Genomic DNA, 19,704 nt, shown 5'->3' with positions numbered 1-19,704 from the left:
CACAGAGAAATGACTGGCTGAATGAATATTTCTTTCTCCTTTCATTATCAATCATATGCTTACAACTGCACTTGTCCCTAGGTTACATGAATTTCTACACATTTGCGCAGGTGCTTGGCATACAGAGCCAGAGCTCTCCGCCAACCGTGTGATTCTCTGCATTAAGTCATCCACATTCCATAAGAGCTACACCTGCCATTCCCCTGAGCCTAAATGACCTCATGAGTCATATTATCTGGCTTGTATTAAAATTTCAGGCATACTTCCTTCTTGGAAAATAGTGTGGCAATGGTGGGAAAGGTGCTGGAGTCCAGAGACCTGAACCACCAGCTCTGCTTGCAGATGGCCATGGTTAAATTATGTAACCTCTGAGCGTCTGCTTTCTATCTGTAAAATTGGATGGAAGGACTCAAAGACATTTGTTAAAGCTAATTTTGTTTGCTTGTCTCAATGACAGGCAAAGGGGGCAAATTGTAAGCAATGTGAAAATGAAGATAATCGCTCTCTCTCCTTGGTAACTTTTCACTGTCCACAATCTAGCATTTAAGCCATTGTTTCTAAAGTATGAAGACCACGCTTCCATCTTCTGAAAATTACAACTTCAGAATGGAGGGTGCAACTGTAATCAGTAGTTGGAGAGAAAGTTGGGGAATAGATTGTGAGCTGGATATAAAACCCTCCTAGCTCGAATCTGTAATGATGTTTCTGACTCACTGAGAGCAATCATCTGAGGCATAAGCAGATTGTCCATCAACAATGAGGGGCTTGGTTCTGGAAGTACTCATTTGATCCTGCAATCTGTTATGGTCAAATCTTTTCAGCTTCTCATTACTTTCTCCCTTTGATTGTAATGTTTCCTTATTCCAGTTTCAAATCCCCTTCAGAGTCTATTCAACACTCTCATGAGTGAATTGCAGAGGAAGCCATCCCACAGGCTTACAGAGATATAAGCCTTCAGCCTAGGGTCTTACAGCCCAAAGAACCATGGATATGTATATTGCACTTCTTTATTCAAGGACTTGGAAAATTCCAAGGACAACATGGCATGGCTCCCTAGCAGTCTACAAAAGGGGAGAGGTCGACACTTTGCGTGATCATCAGAGCACACAGCAGCATATACCCATGATGGTTTTGCTCATATAAGTTTTTATCAAATAGTGGCATGTCTGGCTGGAATTTGCTGGTTTATTATTTTATCTGCATTCCACCATAACCTACAGTGGCTATTTTCCAATGCATAGGATTTAGCTCTACCAAAGTCCAATTTGATTTTCATGTTCCCACATTTCCCAGCTTTATGACTTTAAGATACGTGGAAAAAAATGAAATCTGTTCATGTCATTTTCTTCTTCCAGAGACCAAAAAAGGAGAGAGAAAAAGAAAGAACTGTAAAAGTAACAGAAAACACCACCACTTTTGAATGCATTCCCTTATATCACTAAATGTCTTTTCTTCATACATATTTTACCATTAGCTAAATTTCCTCCTTTTCTTCTCCTGGACCAATTCTGCACTGTGGAGCTATTAGTATCATGAGTACATGATACATGGTACATGCTTTTATCCTTTTCTATAGGAAATACCTATTTAAAAAAAAGTCTTATTTTAAATAACACTATTCCCACCCCACAACTTTTCCTGATATAATTCACTGATTTTACTCTAACCACCGCCACTGCCATCATCACTACATACTTACAGAGGTTCTTCTATGTATCAAGTTCTCTATCAGGCACTGTATATACCATATACCTACTCAGCAAGGTAGGAATGAACAGTTCTTAACCTTACTTTATAGTTGAGCAGTCCACAGCCCAGTACTATTTAAGTGAATTGTCCAAGGCCTCACGATGAATTCTGTTTCATTTTGACAGTTTCTTCCCTAGTACCTGGGCATGTGCCCAAGTTCTCCATGGCTGGACTCCATGGGTTTTTCTTATTATTTGATATTGTCCTACTCTTTAAACACATGATTTCTGGCAAATAATTGAGTTCGTCAGATAGTGGGTGTGGTTCAGTCATTGGGTTGTCTTGGGTCAAGTACTTTGTAACACGCTATTTTAATTTTTTACTGTTATTCTATTTGTGTTCAGGTTCCTAGATCAGTCTTGCCTTATGTTACACAATTAATCAATTTCTTCATCTTAGTTTCCTACTGTTGCCATAACAAATTACCACAAATTTGGTAGCTTAAAGACAACACAAATTTATTCTTTTTTTTTTTTGGCCATGCCACTCAGCCTGTGGGATCTTTAGTTCCCTGAGCAGAGATCGAACCCGTGCCCTCTGCAGTGGAAGCACGGAGTCTTAACCACTGGACCACCCGGGAAGTCCCCACAAATTTATTCTTTTATAGCTCTGGAGGCCAGAAGTCCTAAATGAGTCTTAGGAGGCTAAAATCATGTGTCAGCAGGGCTGGTTCCCTCTGTACTTTCCAGGGGGAGAATCTGTTTCTTGCCTCTTCGGTTTCTAGCAGCTGCACCCATTCCTTGGCTGATGGCCCCATCACTCTGACCAATACGTCTGTTGTCACATTTTCTTCTCCCATGCTGAACCTCCTGCCTTTCTCGTATAAGGACCCTTGTGATTACACTGGGCTCGTCCAGATGATTCAGGATAATCTCTCCATCTATAGAACCTTAACTTAATCATGCTTGCAAAGTCTTTTTTGCCATGTAAGGCAACATTCACAGATTCTGAGGACTAGAATGTGGACCTCTTTGGGGAGGCCATTATTCTGTATACAATACTGCTCACTGAACAAATATTTACTGAGCAATTAATATATGCAGTGAAATGTGCTGGGCTCTGGGGAAGTCACAGGGAACTTGAGAAATAAATCAGCCAGATTATCTGCTTTCATGGAACTTACATGTTAACAGACGGGGCAGACATTAAATAATAATGTTACAGTTATTTATCTTATTGTACAACCATTTAATTACAATTGGGATAAGTTCTGGAAGCATGGAATGCCATGAAAGAAGAGGAATCCTAGAGGATCTAACTTAACTTGGGGCATCAAGGAAAACTTCTTAGAAGAAATGACTTCTGATCTGAGCTCAGATGTGGGTGATTAATTAGGTAAGATATCTTTTAGATACCTTAGGTAAGTATCTTTTAGAACTTTTCAAATTCAATAGGGTCATTAGCTTTTCTTGAGCTAAGGGAAGATAGCATATTCTCAAGAGATATATAGTTGTCATTATTTTTTAACTTCTCAAAAGCAGGCAAGAAACATTTCCAAATTTGAATACCATCTAAGTAGGTACCTTCCTTGGAGTTATCTGATTTCTTCTACTTATCAGAAGTCAAGGATAACTTAACATTTGCATTGTTAGTACTATCCACTGAAGATTCTTGGGATTGCTAAGAGCTTAATGACCCCCAAATAAGATTTTAAATAAGTCTGAGTAGATACATTCTCCAAGATTCCAAATATAGACTTAAACCAATATACGGCTTGGAATGTCTGTCAAATCCTTTGAAATGCTGGGGGAAATTATTGAATAGCAGACTATACATCCAAGTATGGTGTTAAATGTTGTTCTAAGTTCTGTTAGAGTTTTAAACCTTCAAGTCTTCAGAGAGCAATTTAATTTAGTAGTCTTTGATACTTACAGCCTTTCTCTTTCTGTGATAATTTCTTGTCTAATGAACTTCAGAGAGTTTTGCAGAATACATAAGAGGTAGATGGAATCTCATTTAGTTTTCACTTTTTTAATTATGAGAAAAGGATCATCATATCCCCCCGTCACTTTTGGCCCCTTGATCTTCTATAGACCAATTTTTTTTGCAGCCTTTGCTCTGGTTTTTCTTTTTGATTTTGTAAGAGCTCTTTGAATCATGGAGAAAATAATTTATAGTATGGCATATTACAAAAACATTTCCCAGTTTGCCATTTGTCTTTTGACTTTGTGTATGCCAGGCTTTTATAAGTTAGATGTATTCATATTTCCCTTTGTGACTTTGGGCAAATTATGAATAAAATTGCTCAGGTTTTTCTTGTTTTATGGTTCCATTCTTTATGATTCAACCTTTAATTTATTTGGGATGTATTTTGCCATAAGGAATAGATAAACACCTAGCTTAAATTTTATTCCCCAGATGGCTAGTCTTTAATCCCACCCATTTACTGAATAAACCAGTATTTTGCCACTGATCTGAAAGGCTATCTTTTTTATCAAAAACAAGAATCTCAAATGCATTGGGGTTTATTTTTAGATACTATATTCTGTTTCAGTTTAAGCTTTTAAGCTGACTTTTTCGCATCTAGATGGCTATATTCCCCTGTAATTTATCTCACTGCTCATAATTTCCTGAGCTGCTTAAAGAGGAACCTTAGAAATATTGTCAAGTAAACAACTCCACAACCAACAATTTACTTGAATTTTGATTTCTCATGTATAAAATTGGGATAATGGAATAACTTTGCAATTGTGTGGGAGGATTTTAGATGATGTATGATAAGTACTCAGTCCAGCTTCGGGTATGTTATAGCCACTCAGATTGTGGTTGTCAATTGCCTTTTGTTTTTCAGCCCCTAATGTGTACCTATCATACAATAGGGGCTTAGTAAATGCATATTATGAGACTAAGAGAATGACTGTCCGTGCCTTGAAAGCCTATCAGGTTTAGCCAAGGCTCTTCTCACCTTAGTACCATTTCTGGCCTCAGTTATCAGAGATATGGTTGTCTTCCAGACACAGCTATGAGTTTATTAAGTGAGGTAATTTGGAAAACTTTATTAAGTCTTCCAGAATATCAAGGTACACAAAAAATGTTCCAAAGCTGTAGGTTATTATTCTTTTTTTTTTTTTTTTTTTTGTTGCGGTACGCGGGCCTCTCACTGTTGCAGCCTCTCCCGTTGCGGAGCACAGGCTCCGGACACGCAGGCTCAGCGGCCATGGCTCACGGGCCCAGCCGCTCCGCGGCATGTGGGATCCTCCCAGACCGGGGCACGAACCTGTGTCCCCTGCATCGGCAGGCGGACTCTCAACCACTGTGCCACCAGGGAGGCCCTGTAGGTTATTCTTTCTCGGATGTTTGTTCCCTTCAAAAATAACATTTGATTTTCTAATGATTTGCCAAGTCACAGTTGAAGAATAGCTATCACTCAAGAAGGAAATTTCCTTAACCTAAAACTCTGACGATCACACAAATGCCTTCTTTCTTATTTAATAATTTGTTTTCTCGTAGGCCTGGATTTGTGAGAAAACACTCACGTACTATACAGAGTTAGGGTGGAGAACAGGGGAAGAGCAAATACAAGCTGGGTAGGTTGACCAGACAACTGAAGGAGAAGAGAAGCTTAATTTTTTCTATTTAGTTCAGGTTTTGAGCTACTATTTTGCTAGAGTTGTCCACGGTAGTAACCTTGGAGGCTCCAATGTAACCATGATGACAGAGGAAGAAATTTCCTTTCCTTGTTTGTCACAGAGATTCTGTTAAACTGAGAACACGTAACCATTTTTATTTTCTATGTACCTGCCACAAAAAAAGCCAAGTCATAACACAGATAGGTTAAAGAAATTTACCCAAACACACACACACACACACACACACACACACACACACACACACCATGTTAAACAAAATGGAGCTCAGGGTCAGAGATTACTTTTCTTGAACAAGAACAAAGGAATAATTGATGGTTACTAGAGAACAGTTTGGTTTTAAACAGAGGAGATGCTAAACTCCAATCCTCTTGCCAATTCGACCTCACTGCTCATTCATTAATTCATTTTATTTAAAAAAATCACCATTTATTGAACATATACTTGATTCCAAGAACTGTGGTAACCTCTGAGAATATGCCTCCCAAACTATTCAAGTTTGAGGCTCCTATTATAATGAACTCTAGGCTGTCTCAATAGGGGAATAATGCAGAGATGCATTTCTGGGAGATAACTATGGCCTTGGTCAGAGTGGAGAACTGGAAAGGACAGAGTGGATGTCCATGATGAGTCATCTGGAAGATTAGTGGCAGGAAAGGCCCAAGTCTAGATAGATGGATCAAGACATCTTTTTTTTTTAATTAAAAAATACTTTATTGTTAAAAAAAATGGGATCAAGACATCTTAAGGCTTAGGTTGGGTCTGTAAAAAAGATAAAGAAGAAGATGCTCTGGGAGTACAGACTCCAGTGAGTGATGGGAAGGAATGTAGAGAGAAGGGGTATTACGAAGGCATTACTGTCCTATTTTATAGAAAGAACTGGGTTCAAATGTAAGCCCATTCATTCAATACACATTTATTGTGCACAGGTAGTGTGCCAGCCTCCTATATGCATACCAGGCAGTGGGGAGAGAGACCGGGCTCAGGTATAGTCCCAGCTTTACAACTCGTAGTCCAGCAGTCAGTCTCATAGAGCCAGACACTTAAACTAATGACTAAAATGCAACACCGAAAGTGCAATGATAGCTGTTAGGACACGGTATCTTGGGGACAATGAGGAAGGGAGTCTAATCCTCACTAGAGTGGGAGCATAAGTGTCAGATGGTTTCTAGCAGAAGGTGACAACTGATCTGGGTCTTAAAGGATGACTCAGGGAAAGGGTATATTATAAGTACAGGGGGAAATAGAGCAAGGCTGGGAGGTGAGACCCAGCAGGATGTGATGGAAATGATAAGAAGTGTTGAGCTGCTGGAGAGAAGTAGATAAGGCAGTTTCTCCAAGAACAAGGCTGGGTAGGTAGGGACAGGCTAACTGATGGGACTCAGACTTCGTCCTGACCTTGATGGATGGCTCTGAGGGATTTAAGCAGGAAAGGGCACACGATCTGATTTGCGTTTGGAAACATCACTTTGGTGCCTAGATTTGAGGATTTCAAGGCTGGAGGTAGAGATATCAGTTACAACGTTGTTGCAATACTTCATCCTAGAAATGATAAGCCCTTGAATTAGGCAGGTGGAATTGAGGATGCAGAAGGGGAATAGACTAGAAAGAACCATTTAGGCGGGTGAAAGGTGGTTTCAAAACTGAGATATGGAATATGGGAGGGATAGCTGATGTGTGGAAAAGACGATAGTCCGGTTTCCGACATGTTATGTTCAAGGCGTCTTTGGGACCTACAAATGAGGATATTTATCTGGAAGCTGTGTGCACTGGCAGAAGCTCTGAGGAAAGTCTTGGGCTTCATTTGTGAGGCTTACAAGAGCAAACATTCTGTATGTTTATGATGATGAGTCACTATTCTAAGAATTTCCACACATATTAATTTATGTAATCCTCACATTAGCCCTTGGAGGTAGGCTCTACTGTATTCCCCATTTAACATATGAAGAAACACAAGCAAGTTAGGTGATATATCTCAAATCACTCAGCAAGTGCACGGTGGAGCCAGGGTCACTGACGCCCTCAGGCTGGCATCTGAATCTCTGTGCTTAGCCACCAGGCTGTCCTGCCTCTAATCACTCAGGGAGAAAGCCCAGAGTGAGCAGAGTCTTGGCTGGTGGGTCCTGGTTCTTAGGAAGGGAAGGGTAACCCTCAAAGGGACAGAGTAGTGCAAAGAGAACCAGGAAAGGGCAGAGGAGTTTCTCGGGAAGGGAGTGGCAAGAAGTGTCAAATGCAGCAGATGATGGGTAAGAAGGTTTTTGGATTTGATGTTTAGGAGGTCATTGGTGACCTTAAGGAGAGGTGTTTCATTAGAGTGATGGGGCTAGAGGCCAGCCTGCAATAGCTTGAGAAGCAAATGGGAGGTGAAGAAAAGCTCTCCTCTTTTAAAAAGTTGCTGGATTCTGCTGCTGCAGCGGCTAACACTTGTTAGTACTTATTATAAGCAAAGCACTGTCCTAAAACTCAATCCCCTCCCCCCTCAGACAATACACACTTATATGTACGTACGCATATAAATACACATAGAGATATATATTAAATTGTTAAATATTCATAACAACCGTACGAAGTCTGTGTATTATCACCATTTTATAGATGAAGAAACTGAGGCCCAGAGTGATGGAGCAACTTGCTTCAGGAGTGACAGAGTAAGAAATGCAGCCAGGCTTTGAGCCCAGGTGGTCTGGCTCTAAGACCTGTGCTCATAACCACCCTATTGAACTGCCCCTCAATTAGAGGCAGCAGAGAAATCTGATTGTAGCTGGAGAAGAACGGGGGTTCTGGGAGGTTTATTTTTTAATTTAATTTTTGGAATGGGAGAGACCTGAGCAGGTTAATAGGTATCCTCATTTTCTTCTTTGGGTGTAGATAATTTCAGTGCAACCTTGCCCAATTAGCATACTGTTATGAGAAAATCCATAAAAAAGGAGTGAACTCTAAATAGATTATTTCTAAAACCTCCAGTTCCCTCAGCCCTTCTATGAGGCCTTATTCCTAGGGGACTGGAGACTAGAAACCCACAGACAGAGTTTGTTAATGAATCCATGAGAAAAGGGGCAGAAATCAAGGAACCAAGGATAATGCTAGGGGATAAGTGGAGACACGTGGAAGCTACCAGATGACAAAGAAAAGGCCAGTAGCAGGAGGAGAGACAATACTTTCAGGCTTGTTGATGGCAGCTTTCAGGCTTGAGCCAACCCTTCTCACCCTTTAATGCTCATCAGAAGCTTTGTAGAAGTGCATAGGCTCACCCCAGAAATACTGAACCAGATGCACTGAGGTGGGACTCCACACATATTTCTGAAAACCGCTTCACATTCTAAAATAAGCTAAACATTTTACACTCTGGTATATTCCATTGAGACCAGATAAATCCTCACAAGAGAGGAAGTAAAGCACATACATGTTCAGAACTGCCCTTCCCGTCTTAGCTTTCATTTAACAAGTCTTATGAAGCACCTACACTGTGCCAAGCATTGCACAGTCCTGGAAACATGATGGTGAGCAAGAAAGACATGGTGCCTGCCCTCAAGTGCTATGAAAGAAACAAAGTGTTACGTGAGAGCAAAGGAGACCTTCTTCAGATGGGCAGTTTGGGGAAGGCACCTGTGAGGAGGGGACATTTCAACAGAAAGCTGAAGGAGGAGAAGGTGCTGACCGTGCAGAGAACTGGAAGGGTTCTGGGCAAAGGGCCCAAGAACAAGGTGCTGAGACAGGCGAGGCCTGGAGTGCCGCGTCAACACTTACTCCACCTTGAAGACAGTCACCTCCACTCCTTCCCAGGGCGGGCCCAGCCCTTCTCTGCTGAGCTTCCTGTTCCTCTTTGCACCTACTGTTGGGACACTTGTCTCTTCATCATAGTTTGTTTACAAGTTGGTCTCCCTGTCTAGAATCACTCTTTGCATCGTGATTGCCCACCTCATTTGCTGGAATACTGTCCTACATAATTCATTCTCTATAAATATTTGCTGCCGGAAAAAAGAAAACAGAATCATTCTGTAGAAGCTACAGGACTTTAGGTAAGTCTTTTAATCCTCTAGGTCTCAGTAGACTTATTTATAAATAAAATGGGGGAATCATATCTGTCCTGCAGATGTGTGAGGGTTAAAAGAGATAGCTTACTCAGGGTGCCTCGCAGCAGGGCGGGCACACAGTAAGTGCTCGAGAAATGTTTGTTGAGGCGTGACTGACTATGTGAGTGACTGACTATATGACTTAACTGGTAATGAGAAAGTTGGGATACTTGTGCAAGGTTCTTGGAAATTAAGCTCTTCATAATATTTCATTAAAGCTAAAACCAGAGTCGTGTTTACTTTCTGACACTGAGGACTGGCTACTCTGAATATGCTTCATAATTTATGCCAAACACAGGTGTGCTGATGTGAAGAGCTGCAGGTTGAGTTCAGGTTCTACTCACTAGGTATGAGACCTGGGTCAAGACCTTAAGCCTCAGATGTAAAATATGTTTGATAACTATACCTATAAAATAGAGTTTGGCCCTGTGATACTATACTAAAGTTGGAGACATCAGTATGAACTCATGTCCACACACACACACACACACACACACAGATGGGTAGATTCATGGCTTACATACATACAAATATACTTTACTAAACTCTCCTCTAGGAGGATCTAGAAGCAATGCCATCCTAGTAACAACAGGCACACCCAGCAACCAGATCTCAGTTTCTAAACACCATTCCCCAATAAAAGGAACCAGGTCACCTTCGAAAGTGGTGGATTGTAGGGTTGGGGCAGGAAAAATACAAGATGACCCTGGATCATCTGGCATTACCAGAAAGTAAGGAAATTCTAAAGAAAGAAAGGAAAAAAAGAAGGAATGAAGAAAGGAAGAAAGAAAGAAAGACAACAAGCAAAGAAAAAAAAAAGGAATGGAATGGAGCTGTGTCAAAAGGACCCAGGGCAACCCGAAAGAGCTCCCAGTGGCCAAAGCTAAAAAAATCTCAGCAAGAAAATAAGTAACGTGGTACTGAATTATAACTCAAAGTATGAAATACATGTACACAAGTCTATACTGACATAAATGAATAACTGGATACATAAATAGGGAAGGGGAGATATATCTTTGCAGAAGAATTCCAAATAATATACTCCCTTCTCCAGGAGGTGGGCTTAGAGCCCCCATCCTACTGAGTGTGGTTTGGACTTAGTGACCCAGTTCTAAAGAACAGAGAAAAGGAAAAGGGAAAAATAGTGACTTTCCTATGAGGAAGCCTGGCAAACACCACCTTAACAAAGTGATCAAGGTTAACGTCCCCCTGGATGTCATGTGGGTATCAGGTACCCCTGATAAAATGTGATGAGAAGGGCACTTAACCTCTGTGGTGTTCCTTCCAAAAAAAAAAAAAAGACTGTCTAATCAATATAAAAACATCAAACAAATCCCAATTTGAGGGACATTTAATGAACATACTTAACCAGTACTCCTGAAAACTGTCAAGGTCATGAAAAGCAAGGAAAGAATGAAAACCCATCATAGACTAGAGGAGACTAGGGAGACCCTAAATGCAATGTGTGTCCTGGATTAGATCCTGGAACAGAGGAAGGACATTAGAGGAAAAACTGGTGAACTCCAAATCAACTTTGAAGTTTGGTTACTAGTCACGTACAAGGGTAATGTCGGCTTCTCTAGTTTTGACCAAGTAATGTTAAAATGTTAACATTAGGGGAAACTTGGGTGAGGGTGTGCTCTCTATGGAATCTTCACAACTTTTTTGTAAACCTGAAATTATTCCAAAATAAAAATCTTATTAAAAAAAAAACGGAGTTTGGGGGCGATTAAACGGTAAAGCACATTGCAGGCTCACAGAGCAAAGCACGTCATTATGAACGGAAAGGCACTGTCCATTGTACAGAAGGAAATTCAGTGATTAGTAAATCTTAGAAAATGTTAAATTTCCTATCCCTCTATAATTTTTTCCTAAACCCTATTACCTCCCATTAAAAGAGACACCAGATATTTTATCTGACACTTAATGTTTAAAAAATATAAATTCCTGAGGTCAGATTGTTTATTCCTCAGTTGAACGAGAATTTGTCCTGTGTCGCTTTCTCATAAAAAGTGCTAACTTTCTCCTTATGTCGGCTTCCTGGTAGTTTGATTCCAGGGAAACACGAATTCCGTGTACATGCACACACGCCCACACACTCAGCACTGGAGAGCTTCTGGTTCCTGCAGAAATCGGATTTACTGTGGGAAAAGCTGTCGCAAAGTCTGGATTGCTTTCCTAAGGCAGCAGGTCTCTTTTGCAGTCGTTTAAATGGGTTGGAGGCCCCAGGGAAACAGAAGAATCTATCTCCACTAGCGCACACATTCTGAACATAATTCTCTTGTAATGTAGATCAAAGTGGTGTGAAGTAAGTCTTGACTATGCCTTAGAGATGTTGCTAAATACGGCCCGTCCCTCCAGCTCAGGGTTGGTGAGGAAGGAGGTCGGTTCAAAGCCACAGAGTCTGCTTGGGGATCTCAGAGTTAAGGGACCCAGGAGGGAGCAGCATAAAACTGCGGAGGCTCCAGGCTGCACTAGGCCCAATCAGGGCTCGTACATGGTAACCCTCTGATCTAAAAATGAGAGGTTTAAAGCAACAGGGCACACGTGAAGAAACCACATATAGTTTTCAGCTGGAGAGCTGTGGTGTCGGGATCGTGCTCATGCACATGCACACTGGCAGCAGGCAGGGCCTTGCTTTGTGTGCAAATGAGAGGAGGAATGCTATAAATAATCCCCCCAAAGTAGCACAAAACCATCTGGGTGGTCTTTACAACACAGTCTGCACTTTTCCTTTTCCTCTCCTCTTCTCTCTCCTCCCCTCCTCTCTCCTTTCTCCCTGTCTTGTCCTCTTCTTCCCTCCACGCCGCCTATTCCCACTCCATCCTCCTCGTGCCCACTGAACACTGTAGACTGTTTCTTGCTTCAATTAATGATGGAAGGAGTTTGTCATTTTTGAACGCATGGTAGAGAAGGATATGGAGATGTGACTAAAGGACTGGCGAGAAGCGGGCTGGAATTTCAGCTTTGCTGTAGATAATGAACACGGGTTCGTTGCAGTCCCTACATGCTGTCCCACCTTTTGCTTTTGGCCCCACTAAAGTCAGGCACCTGTTGCTCTGCACTGCGGGGCTTCGCCCCTGCAGGCCCCTGGAGCAGAGAGACCCCTTTGTCCCTCTACTCCATAGCATGCATTTTGCAGGGACGATGGCTTGCATCATACTGCATTTTACTGGAATCTGAAACACATGAAACGCAGGACATTGAGGGTGCAGAGTCCTGCTTGTGAGGAACTAGCTGGCCCAGGAGCAGTGGTTTGACTCAGAATACCAATACCCCAGGGGTATCAGTGAGGCACAGAGCACAGTGGTAAGAACTTGGCTTTAAGGACAAACAGACCCAGGGCTGAATCCTCTCCTTGCCCCTTACTAGCTGTGTCATCTAGGCAAAATCCTTATCTTTTTGTCTCAGTTTCCTCATCTGCAAAATAAATACACCCCCAAGAGCACTGCTAAATGAGATCACGTATGTAAAGTGCAGTGCCTGGTACATTACTCACATACCACATATGTGCCTGGCAAGATGGAGGCGACAGAGATGGGCAAGATGCAGAGCTGCTGCCTGCTATATTTACATTCTAATAAGGAAATCTATGTAAACTTAATATCTCTGTGACTCCCTTTCCTCATCTATAACGTGTGGGTGACGACAATGCTTATTTCATAAGATTGAATGATTAATATACATGAAACATTTAGAAAAGTACTGGCACATTGTAGTACTCGAAAAGGTATTTCATGCTGTTGGTTGAGAGGAGAGTTAACATTTTGTGGAGAGGATTAAGAGTTATTTTACAGAGAAGGTGACAATGAGATGAGCTAGAAGGATTGCTTGGTGTTGACGGGGCATTCTGGGTAGAAGGAATGATTAAGAGGTGCAAAGGTGCAGGGTTGGGAAGGTTGAGATGGGTTCAAGGGGGAGCCAATCACTCCTTTTGGTCTACAGCATGAGCTACACAAGGATAATAGTAGAGGTCCAGGAAGGCTTTTTGAGAATCCTAAAATGCTAAGTGAAAATGTGTACTTAATTGTGCAGGCAATGTGGAGGTCATAGGCTGGGGGAAATAATATGATTAGAGGTATGCAACAAGAAAATTAGTGTGGCCATGAAGTAAGGACAATTAGAATTTCCATCAGCAATGCAAATGAGAAACTAGTGGCACGTCGTTTATTCATTCGACAAATATTTCTTTGTTATGTATAAGGCACCATCCTAGACATTGAGTATACATAGATGAACAAGATAGAATCTGACCTCCTGGAGGTTATAGCCTAGTGGGAGAGACTCACAGATGATCATGCAGGTATATCATTCAAGACAAGGCAAGTTCAAAGAAAGAACCTACAGGAGCTTTGACAAGAAGAGTGTGTCAAGAAGAGGGATGGCTTCCTCATCCTTCAGGCAAAGATTTTGGGGTAGACAAGATCATATCTATTTTATAGAAAGACATTTCTGACATCCGTATGGAAAATTTATTGGAAAGAGGTCAGGAGGGCATCCCTGGTGGCGCAGTGGTTGAGAGTCCGCCTGCCGATGCAGGGGACACAGGTTCCTGCCCCGGTCCAGGAGGATCCCACATGCCGCGGAGCGGCTGGGCCCGTGAGCCATGGCCGCTGAGCCTGCGCCTCTGGAGCCTGTGCTCCGCAATGGGAGAGGCCACAACAGTGAGAGGGCTGCGTACGCAAAAAAAAAAAAAAAAAAGAAAGAAAGAAATAGAAAGAGGTCAAGAGCAGATTTGGTTGAACTAGTTGGGAAGCTATAGCAGGAGTAACATCAAAAGATGATTGTGTGAAAACTTCATGCAATGATACTGTTACTTGTAATAACACAGATGACTCTCACAGACAAAAGAAACCAGACACAAAGAAGAATATACTGTATTCTTCCATTTACATGAAATTCAAGAGTAGAACGTTATATAAATGAAGTAATCTGTGGTGGTAGATTTCAGAATAGTGGCTGTATTGGCGGGGGGATTATTGACTGGAAGGGTCATGAGGAAGGCTCTGGCAGGCTGGAAATTATATCTGTATCTTTACTTCTAATTCACACCTGCTTTGTAGGTGTAATTTGTGTGCCATGGGAATGAGAAGTAGGTCTGATATGTACCATTTAAAAAAATGCATACTCAAAATGTAATGTTAAGGGGGAAGAGTAGGATAAAAATTTGTACATATAACATTATCATAACTCTCAAAGAAATTAATATAATTTATTTAAAAATTAAAAGGAAAATATCCTATATATATATATATATATATATTTTTTTTTTTTTGCGGTACGCGGGTCTCTCACTGCTGTGGCCTCTCCCGTTGCGGAGCACAGGCTCTGGACGCGCAGGCTCAGCGGCCATGGCCCACGGGCCCAGCTGCTGTGCGGCCTGTGGGATCTTCCCGGACTGGGGCACGAACCCGTGTCCCCTGCATCGGCAGGCAGACTCTCAACCACTGCGCCACCAGGGAAGCCTTCCAATATTTTAATATTGGTTATTTCTGGTGGTGGGATTTCAGTTGACTACTGTGAAGAGATATCCCGAGGGTATTTTCAAGAAACACTGACACAAAGGTTGAGAGACCAACCAACCTCTCTGAGCAAAGGACAGGGATGTGAATCCCATTTCTGGTCTTTCTCAGGGGAGTGACTTTCAGCAAGTTCTGTAACCTTTTTAACCCTCAGTTTCCTCAGTCTTAGAAAAGGTGTCATAATGGTGCTTCCACGCTGGGGCTATTTGGGGGACTAGACAGGATGAAGCGTAAGTACAGTAAATGCTCAGTAAATATCAGTTATTGCTATTAAAGGAAATTGTGGAGGCAGAAGAGGATGAAGCTGTCCACATTTGCACCAACTGCCCCTCTTTTCTGTGTCCTCCGTAGAGATGGAGGCTGGCGATGGGATTTGAGGAGGAGGGTGGAGGGACCAGGGAGCACGCCCAGCTGGGGTGAAAGCTGAACATTTCTGAGATGAAATCCTCCAACTTCCTCCCAGCCAGAAATGATGGTCGAAATGTTCCCAAGTTGGGAATTGAAAAGGGGGTGGTGATGGGAGGACAAGGAAATGCTATTTCGAGTATAAATTCTACAGAGTATAAAAATAAAGAATGTCATTTTAAATGGGATAGTTTAAAGTTGAACATTTTGTGACTATGTATAGCTGTGAGTGTGAAAATATATAAAATGATGTTATTTAAGGAAATCACAAAAACCCATATCACTTGCCTTTGTACATAGAGACATGTTACTTCTGTACATTATCAAACAGTGAATATTATTATATTCGCATGCTATTTGAATACATGGAAAAAATATCTTAATTAAAATTAACTCTTCTAGAAATCAGTGGAGACCACATCTTCTCAGGTAGAATTAAGGGAAATTTAACTGGCACTTAGTCAATAATCGAGGTAGCATGAAATGCACATGTACCCCAGGTATTTGCATCTCTTTCTTCCTGCTCAGAGAGACAGCCTTATGATATTTACTATTACCAGTAACCCAAATCGTGTTCATTGGTTAGGCCAAAAAGTGTTAAAATAACTTTATTTCAATAAGAATAAAAAGGAAATTACAAATAAAACAGAAGCCTGTTTTGTTATATATAGAAAGACTATAATTCTGGGAAAGGGGGCATAGAATTTTATTTTATTTTTTTATTTCACTTATTTTGTTTTATTTTATTTTATAGGAAGTTTCTGAAAATCATTATTTTGAGGCCTAACTAGATCTAATATCATACTCTCATTCATAGCATGAGCAGGAAATTGTGTCCACATTTGTCTGTTTCCATCTGCATTCCAATTCAGAATTGTCAGGACTTCCCTGGTGGTCCAGTGGTTAAGAATCTGTCTTGTAATGCAGGGGATGCCGGTTCAATCCCTGGTCAGGGAACTAAGGTCCCACAAGCCGCAGGGCAACTAAGCCCACACGCCGCAACTACGGAGCCCACATGCCACAACTAGAGAGCCCTCGCACTGCAACTAATGAGCCTGTGTGCCACAACTAGAGAGAAGTCCATGCACTGCAATGAAGAGCCCACACGCTGCAGTGAAAGATCCCATGTGCTGCAACTATGACCCGATGCAGCCAAAAAATAAATACATAAATAAATATTTAAAAAATAAATAAATAAAAATTAAAAATTGTCCAACATGATATAATGCACACACGGTATTCTGAAAAGCTACCTCTGAATAATAATGATATTGGTAATAATTATATTAGCTACCATTTTTATTAATATTTATTTATGCAGCAGGTATAGTGCTAAGCATTTTATATATATTAGTTCACCTACTTCCCCCAACAAATGTATGAGGGAGGTTTTTTAGGTATTTTGTTAGACCAATTTTATGGGTGAGAACAATAAAGCTTAGAGTAGGGGGAACAACTGCCCAAGTTTTCCCAGGATGTGGGACTTCCAACTGCTTATACCAGGAAAGTCCTGGGCAAACTGCATGAGTTGGTCACTCTATAAAAGTAACTTGCTTGATTTTTAAAGGGTAGAGAGGGATTTAACCTCTTCTCACCTTGGCTGGTCAGATTTCCTATGTACTGCCGGCCCAGCTCTAGATTACAGTCTAAAATAAACAGCAAAGACATTCTTTGATGGCATGGGAGAGGGATCTAAGTTGAAGTTTGGGAATATTATTCCAGGCGATGTAATGGAAAATGTCATTTTTCCAGTCCCTGTCCCCAGACCACGGAGCCAGTGAAGCTGAACCTCCCTTTACCAGATTTCCAAAGGGCTTGCATATCACCATAATCTGGCATTCAGAATGAAAAAGCACTCACCTTGGGAAGGGGATAAAGGTGACACAAGGGTTGGCCAGGGTCCTGTTTACAAAACTCCAGGGTGTGACACACCACATCAGCATTTACATCCGCTCTGAGCCTGGAGGGAAATAGGGCAAACAAAGGATATTTAAAAGCTCTCAGGCATTAGGAAACAAAAGCTATTTCAAAAGAAGGTCAACTCCCAGAATGAATTCTAGTATGGCCTTTGAGTCCAGTTCCATGCAGCTGCTGGATCATAACGATTTCCTGCCACTTGCTTTCTCCTACTTTTAGAATAAGGTCCTGGGGGTGGGGAGAGACGACTCACAGCACTGAGCTGTGAGCCGGCCTCTCACACGGGCACTGTGACGCTTTTCAGGAGAAGCCGCAAATAAAATTGAGAAAGGAAAAATGGACAGAGGTGTAATTTCATGGGAACAACATTATTTTTTTTTTAATTTATTTATTTAATTAATTTATTTTTGGCTGTGTTGGCTCTTTGTTGCTGCGCGCGGGCTTTCTCTAGTTGAGACGATTGGGGGCTACTCTTCGTTGTGGTGTGTGGGCTTCTCATTGCTGTGGCTTCTCTTGTTGCGGAGCACGAGCTCTAGGTGCATGGGCTTCAGTAGTTGTGGCACGTGGGCTCAGCAGTTGTGGCTCATGGGCTCTAGAGCTCAGGCTCAGTAGTTGTGGCACACGGGCTCAGTTGCCCAGAGGCATGTGGGACCCTCCCAGACCAGGGCTCGAACCCGTGTCCCCCGCATTGGCAGGCAGACTCTCAACCACTGCACCACCAGGGAAGTCCCAGAACAACACTTTAATGTTTACTGAGCCTTATAGCAAAAAATCTTTGATATAGCCTTAAACACCTAAAATTATTTTCTTAGATGTAATCCAAATCACCTCTTTTCCTTTTAAAGCAAATATATTTATCTTTGACTTTTTCCCCTGAGTATGGTGTAAGGATAGTACTCTTCAAACATTTTGGTTTATGTCTGGGTTTGAAGGGGTTAAAACAAACCTTCCATATTCATTTTCTACATGACACCCCCAACACTCTTAAACCAAGAAGAATGAGTATAATGTGCTGCTTCAAATGAAGAAACAAGTCATGTGTGGACTTTTAGTAACTTTTCCAAGTAAACTACTGACTCAAACTCAAATCAAAACAACAAAAACAAAGACTCCAGAAACATACGTTGGTAATATCTAGAGACTAATCTTGGAAGGACAGTTATAGATTCTAGAAGCTATTTTGAGGGGTTTCTTCTCAACTCACAAGATCACTTAACTGTCCCCCTTCACTTGTAGGGGTGGGTTCCTGGCAACTGTGTATATACTTCATATCTCCCGCCAGTTGATTGGTCCTCATTAGACTGCAATTCAAGTAGGACCAATCAGATTCTCTCTCAGGGAAATTTGGAATTGGTATTAAAAAGTCTGACTTCATTCTGGGCTGTTCCAAGAATAGCAGGAGCTATAGTGACTGGGGACTGTAATGTCATTTCCTGCCACGAGGACAGAGCATTTGGAAAGCTAGTCTGTAGGATGGGGTTCAGGCGGCAGAATCCAACATGTGCAGTGGGGAAGAGACTCTGTTCCTGGTGGCTTCCCAGTCCTGTTTCCAGCTCTGTCTGAAGCCTGGATATTTTCCTGTCTTTAAGTTCCATGACATGCTTTAGGTGCCCTTGTAATAAATCTACTCTAATGCTTTAGGTGCCCTTGTAATAAATCTACTCTAACACGCTCCCCCTCCAACTATTACAGTGACTATCTCTACAGCTACTACAATCACTACCACCATTCTTCTCTCCCTGACCCTTCTCCTCTTCCTCTTCCTTCTACTTCACAAGCAAAGCTAAGTTGTTTCTGTCTTTTTGTTTTTTTTGACTGAATGCAGTCACAGCCCATGCATGGGCCAGCCCTTGAGAAGCATTGGTGAGCCTGGCAATGCTTGGCCCTGTGACCAGGGCCTGGATGTAAGTCATTGGATCTGCTCCCTGGCTTCACTCCTATTTCTGCTTTATTCCTCCAATAACCATTCCAGCGACCCTCCATTGGGTTGTCCACTCCTCCAAGGGAGTTTTCTACCTGGACATGCAGAATAAAAAACGAGATTTAGAGACGTAAAACAAAAGCAAGGTGCAAACAAAACAAAATAAAACAGAAACGCATCCTGGTTTCACTTAGTGTGCATAAGTAGCACTTTTAATAGTTGCTGAACATCGAAACATCTTTAAAAGCTCTAATAATCTTAACTTTGGACTGCCAAGCAAAAAGTGTGAGGAGGGGCCTTCAGTCTTAATTTATATCATGAAACTTCTTGCAGAAAGAACTGCCCCAATATTAATGAAAAGCCTACCGGAGAAAGAGAGTCCATCTCAGAGATCTTTAAATATTTTGATGTGATCCAGGAATCCCATTCCTGGGCATCTATCAGGAAAAGATGAAAACTCTAATTTGAAAAGACACATGCACTCCAATGTTCATAGCTGCACTATTTAGAATAGCCAAGACATGGAAGCA

At 41.6% G+C, this 19,704-nt stretch overlaps 1 protein-coding gene across 6 annotated transcripts in view; it reads right to left on the bottom strand.

The window, feature by feature from the left end:
- Positions 1-19,704, bottom strand: part of AOAH (acyloxyacyl hydrolase) — a 171,229-nt gene that overhangs the window by 125,155 nt on the left and 26,370 nt on the right. For all 6 annotated transcript variants that reach the window (XM_033428275.2, XM_012533065.3, XM_033428272.2 and 3 more), the window contains exon 5: positions 17,197-17,296. In XM_033428275.2, the coding sequence (XP_033284166.1) occupies positions 17,197-17,296 (100 nt within the window). The remainder of the gene's footprint in view (positions 1-17,196; positions 17,297-19,704) is intronic.

Source organism: Orcinus orca, chromosome 9 (assembly GCF_937001465.1).
Source record: "Orcinus orca chromosome 9, mOrcOrc1.1, whole genome shotgun sequence".
NCBI classification, from domain to species: Eukaryota; Metazoa; Chordata; class Mammalia; order Artiodactyla; family Delphinidae; genus Orcinus; species Orcinus orca.
Note: the sequence above shows the minus strand (reverse complement) of the source record. Positions and strands in the feature narration are given on the sequence as shown.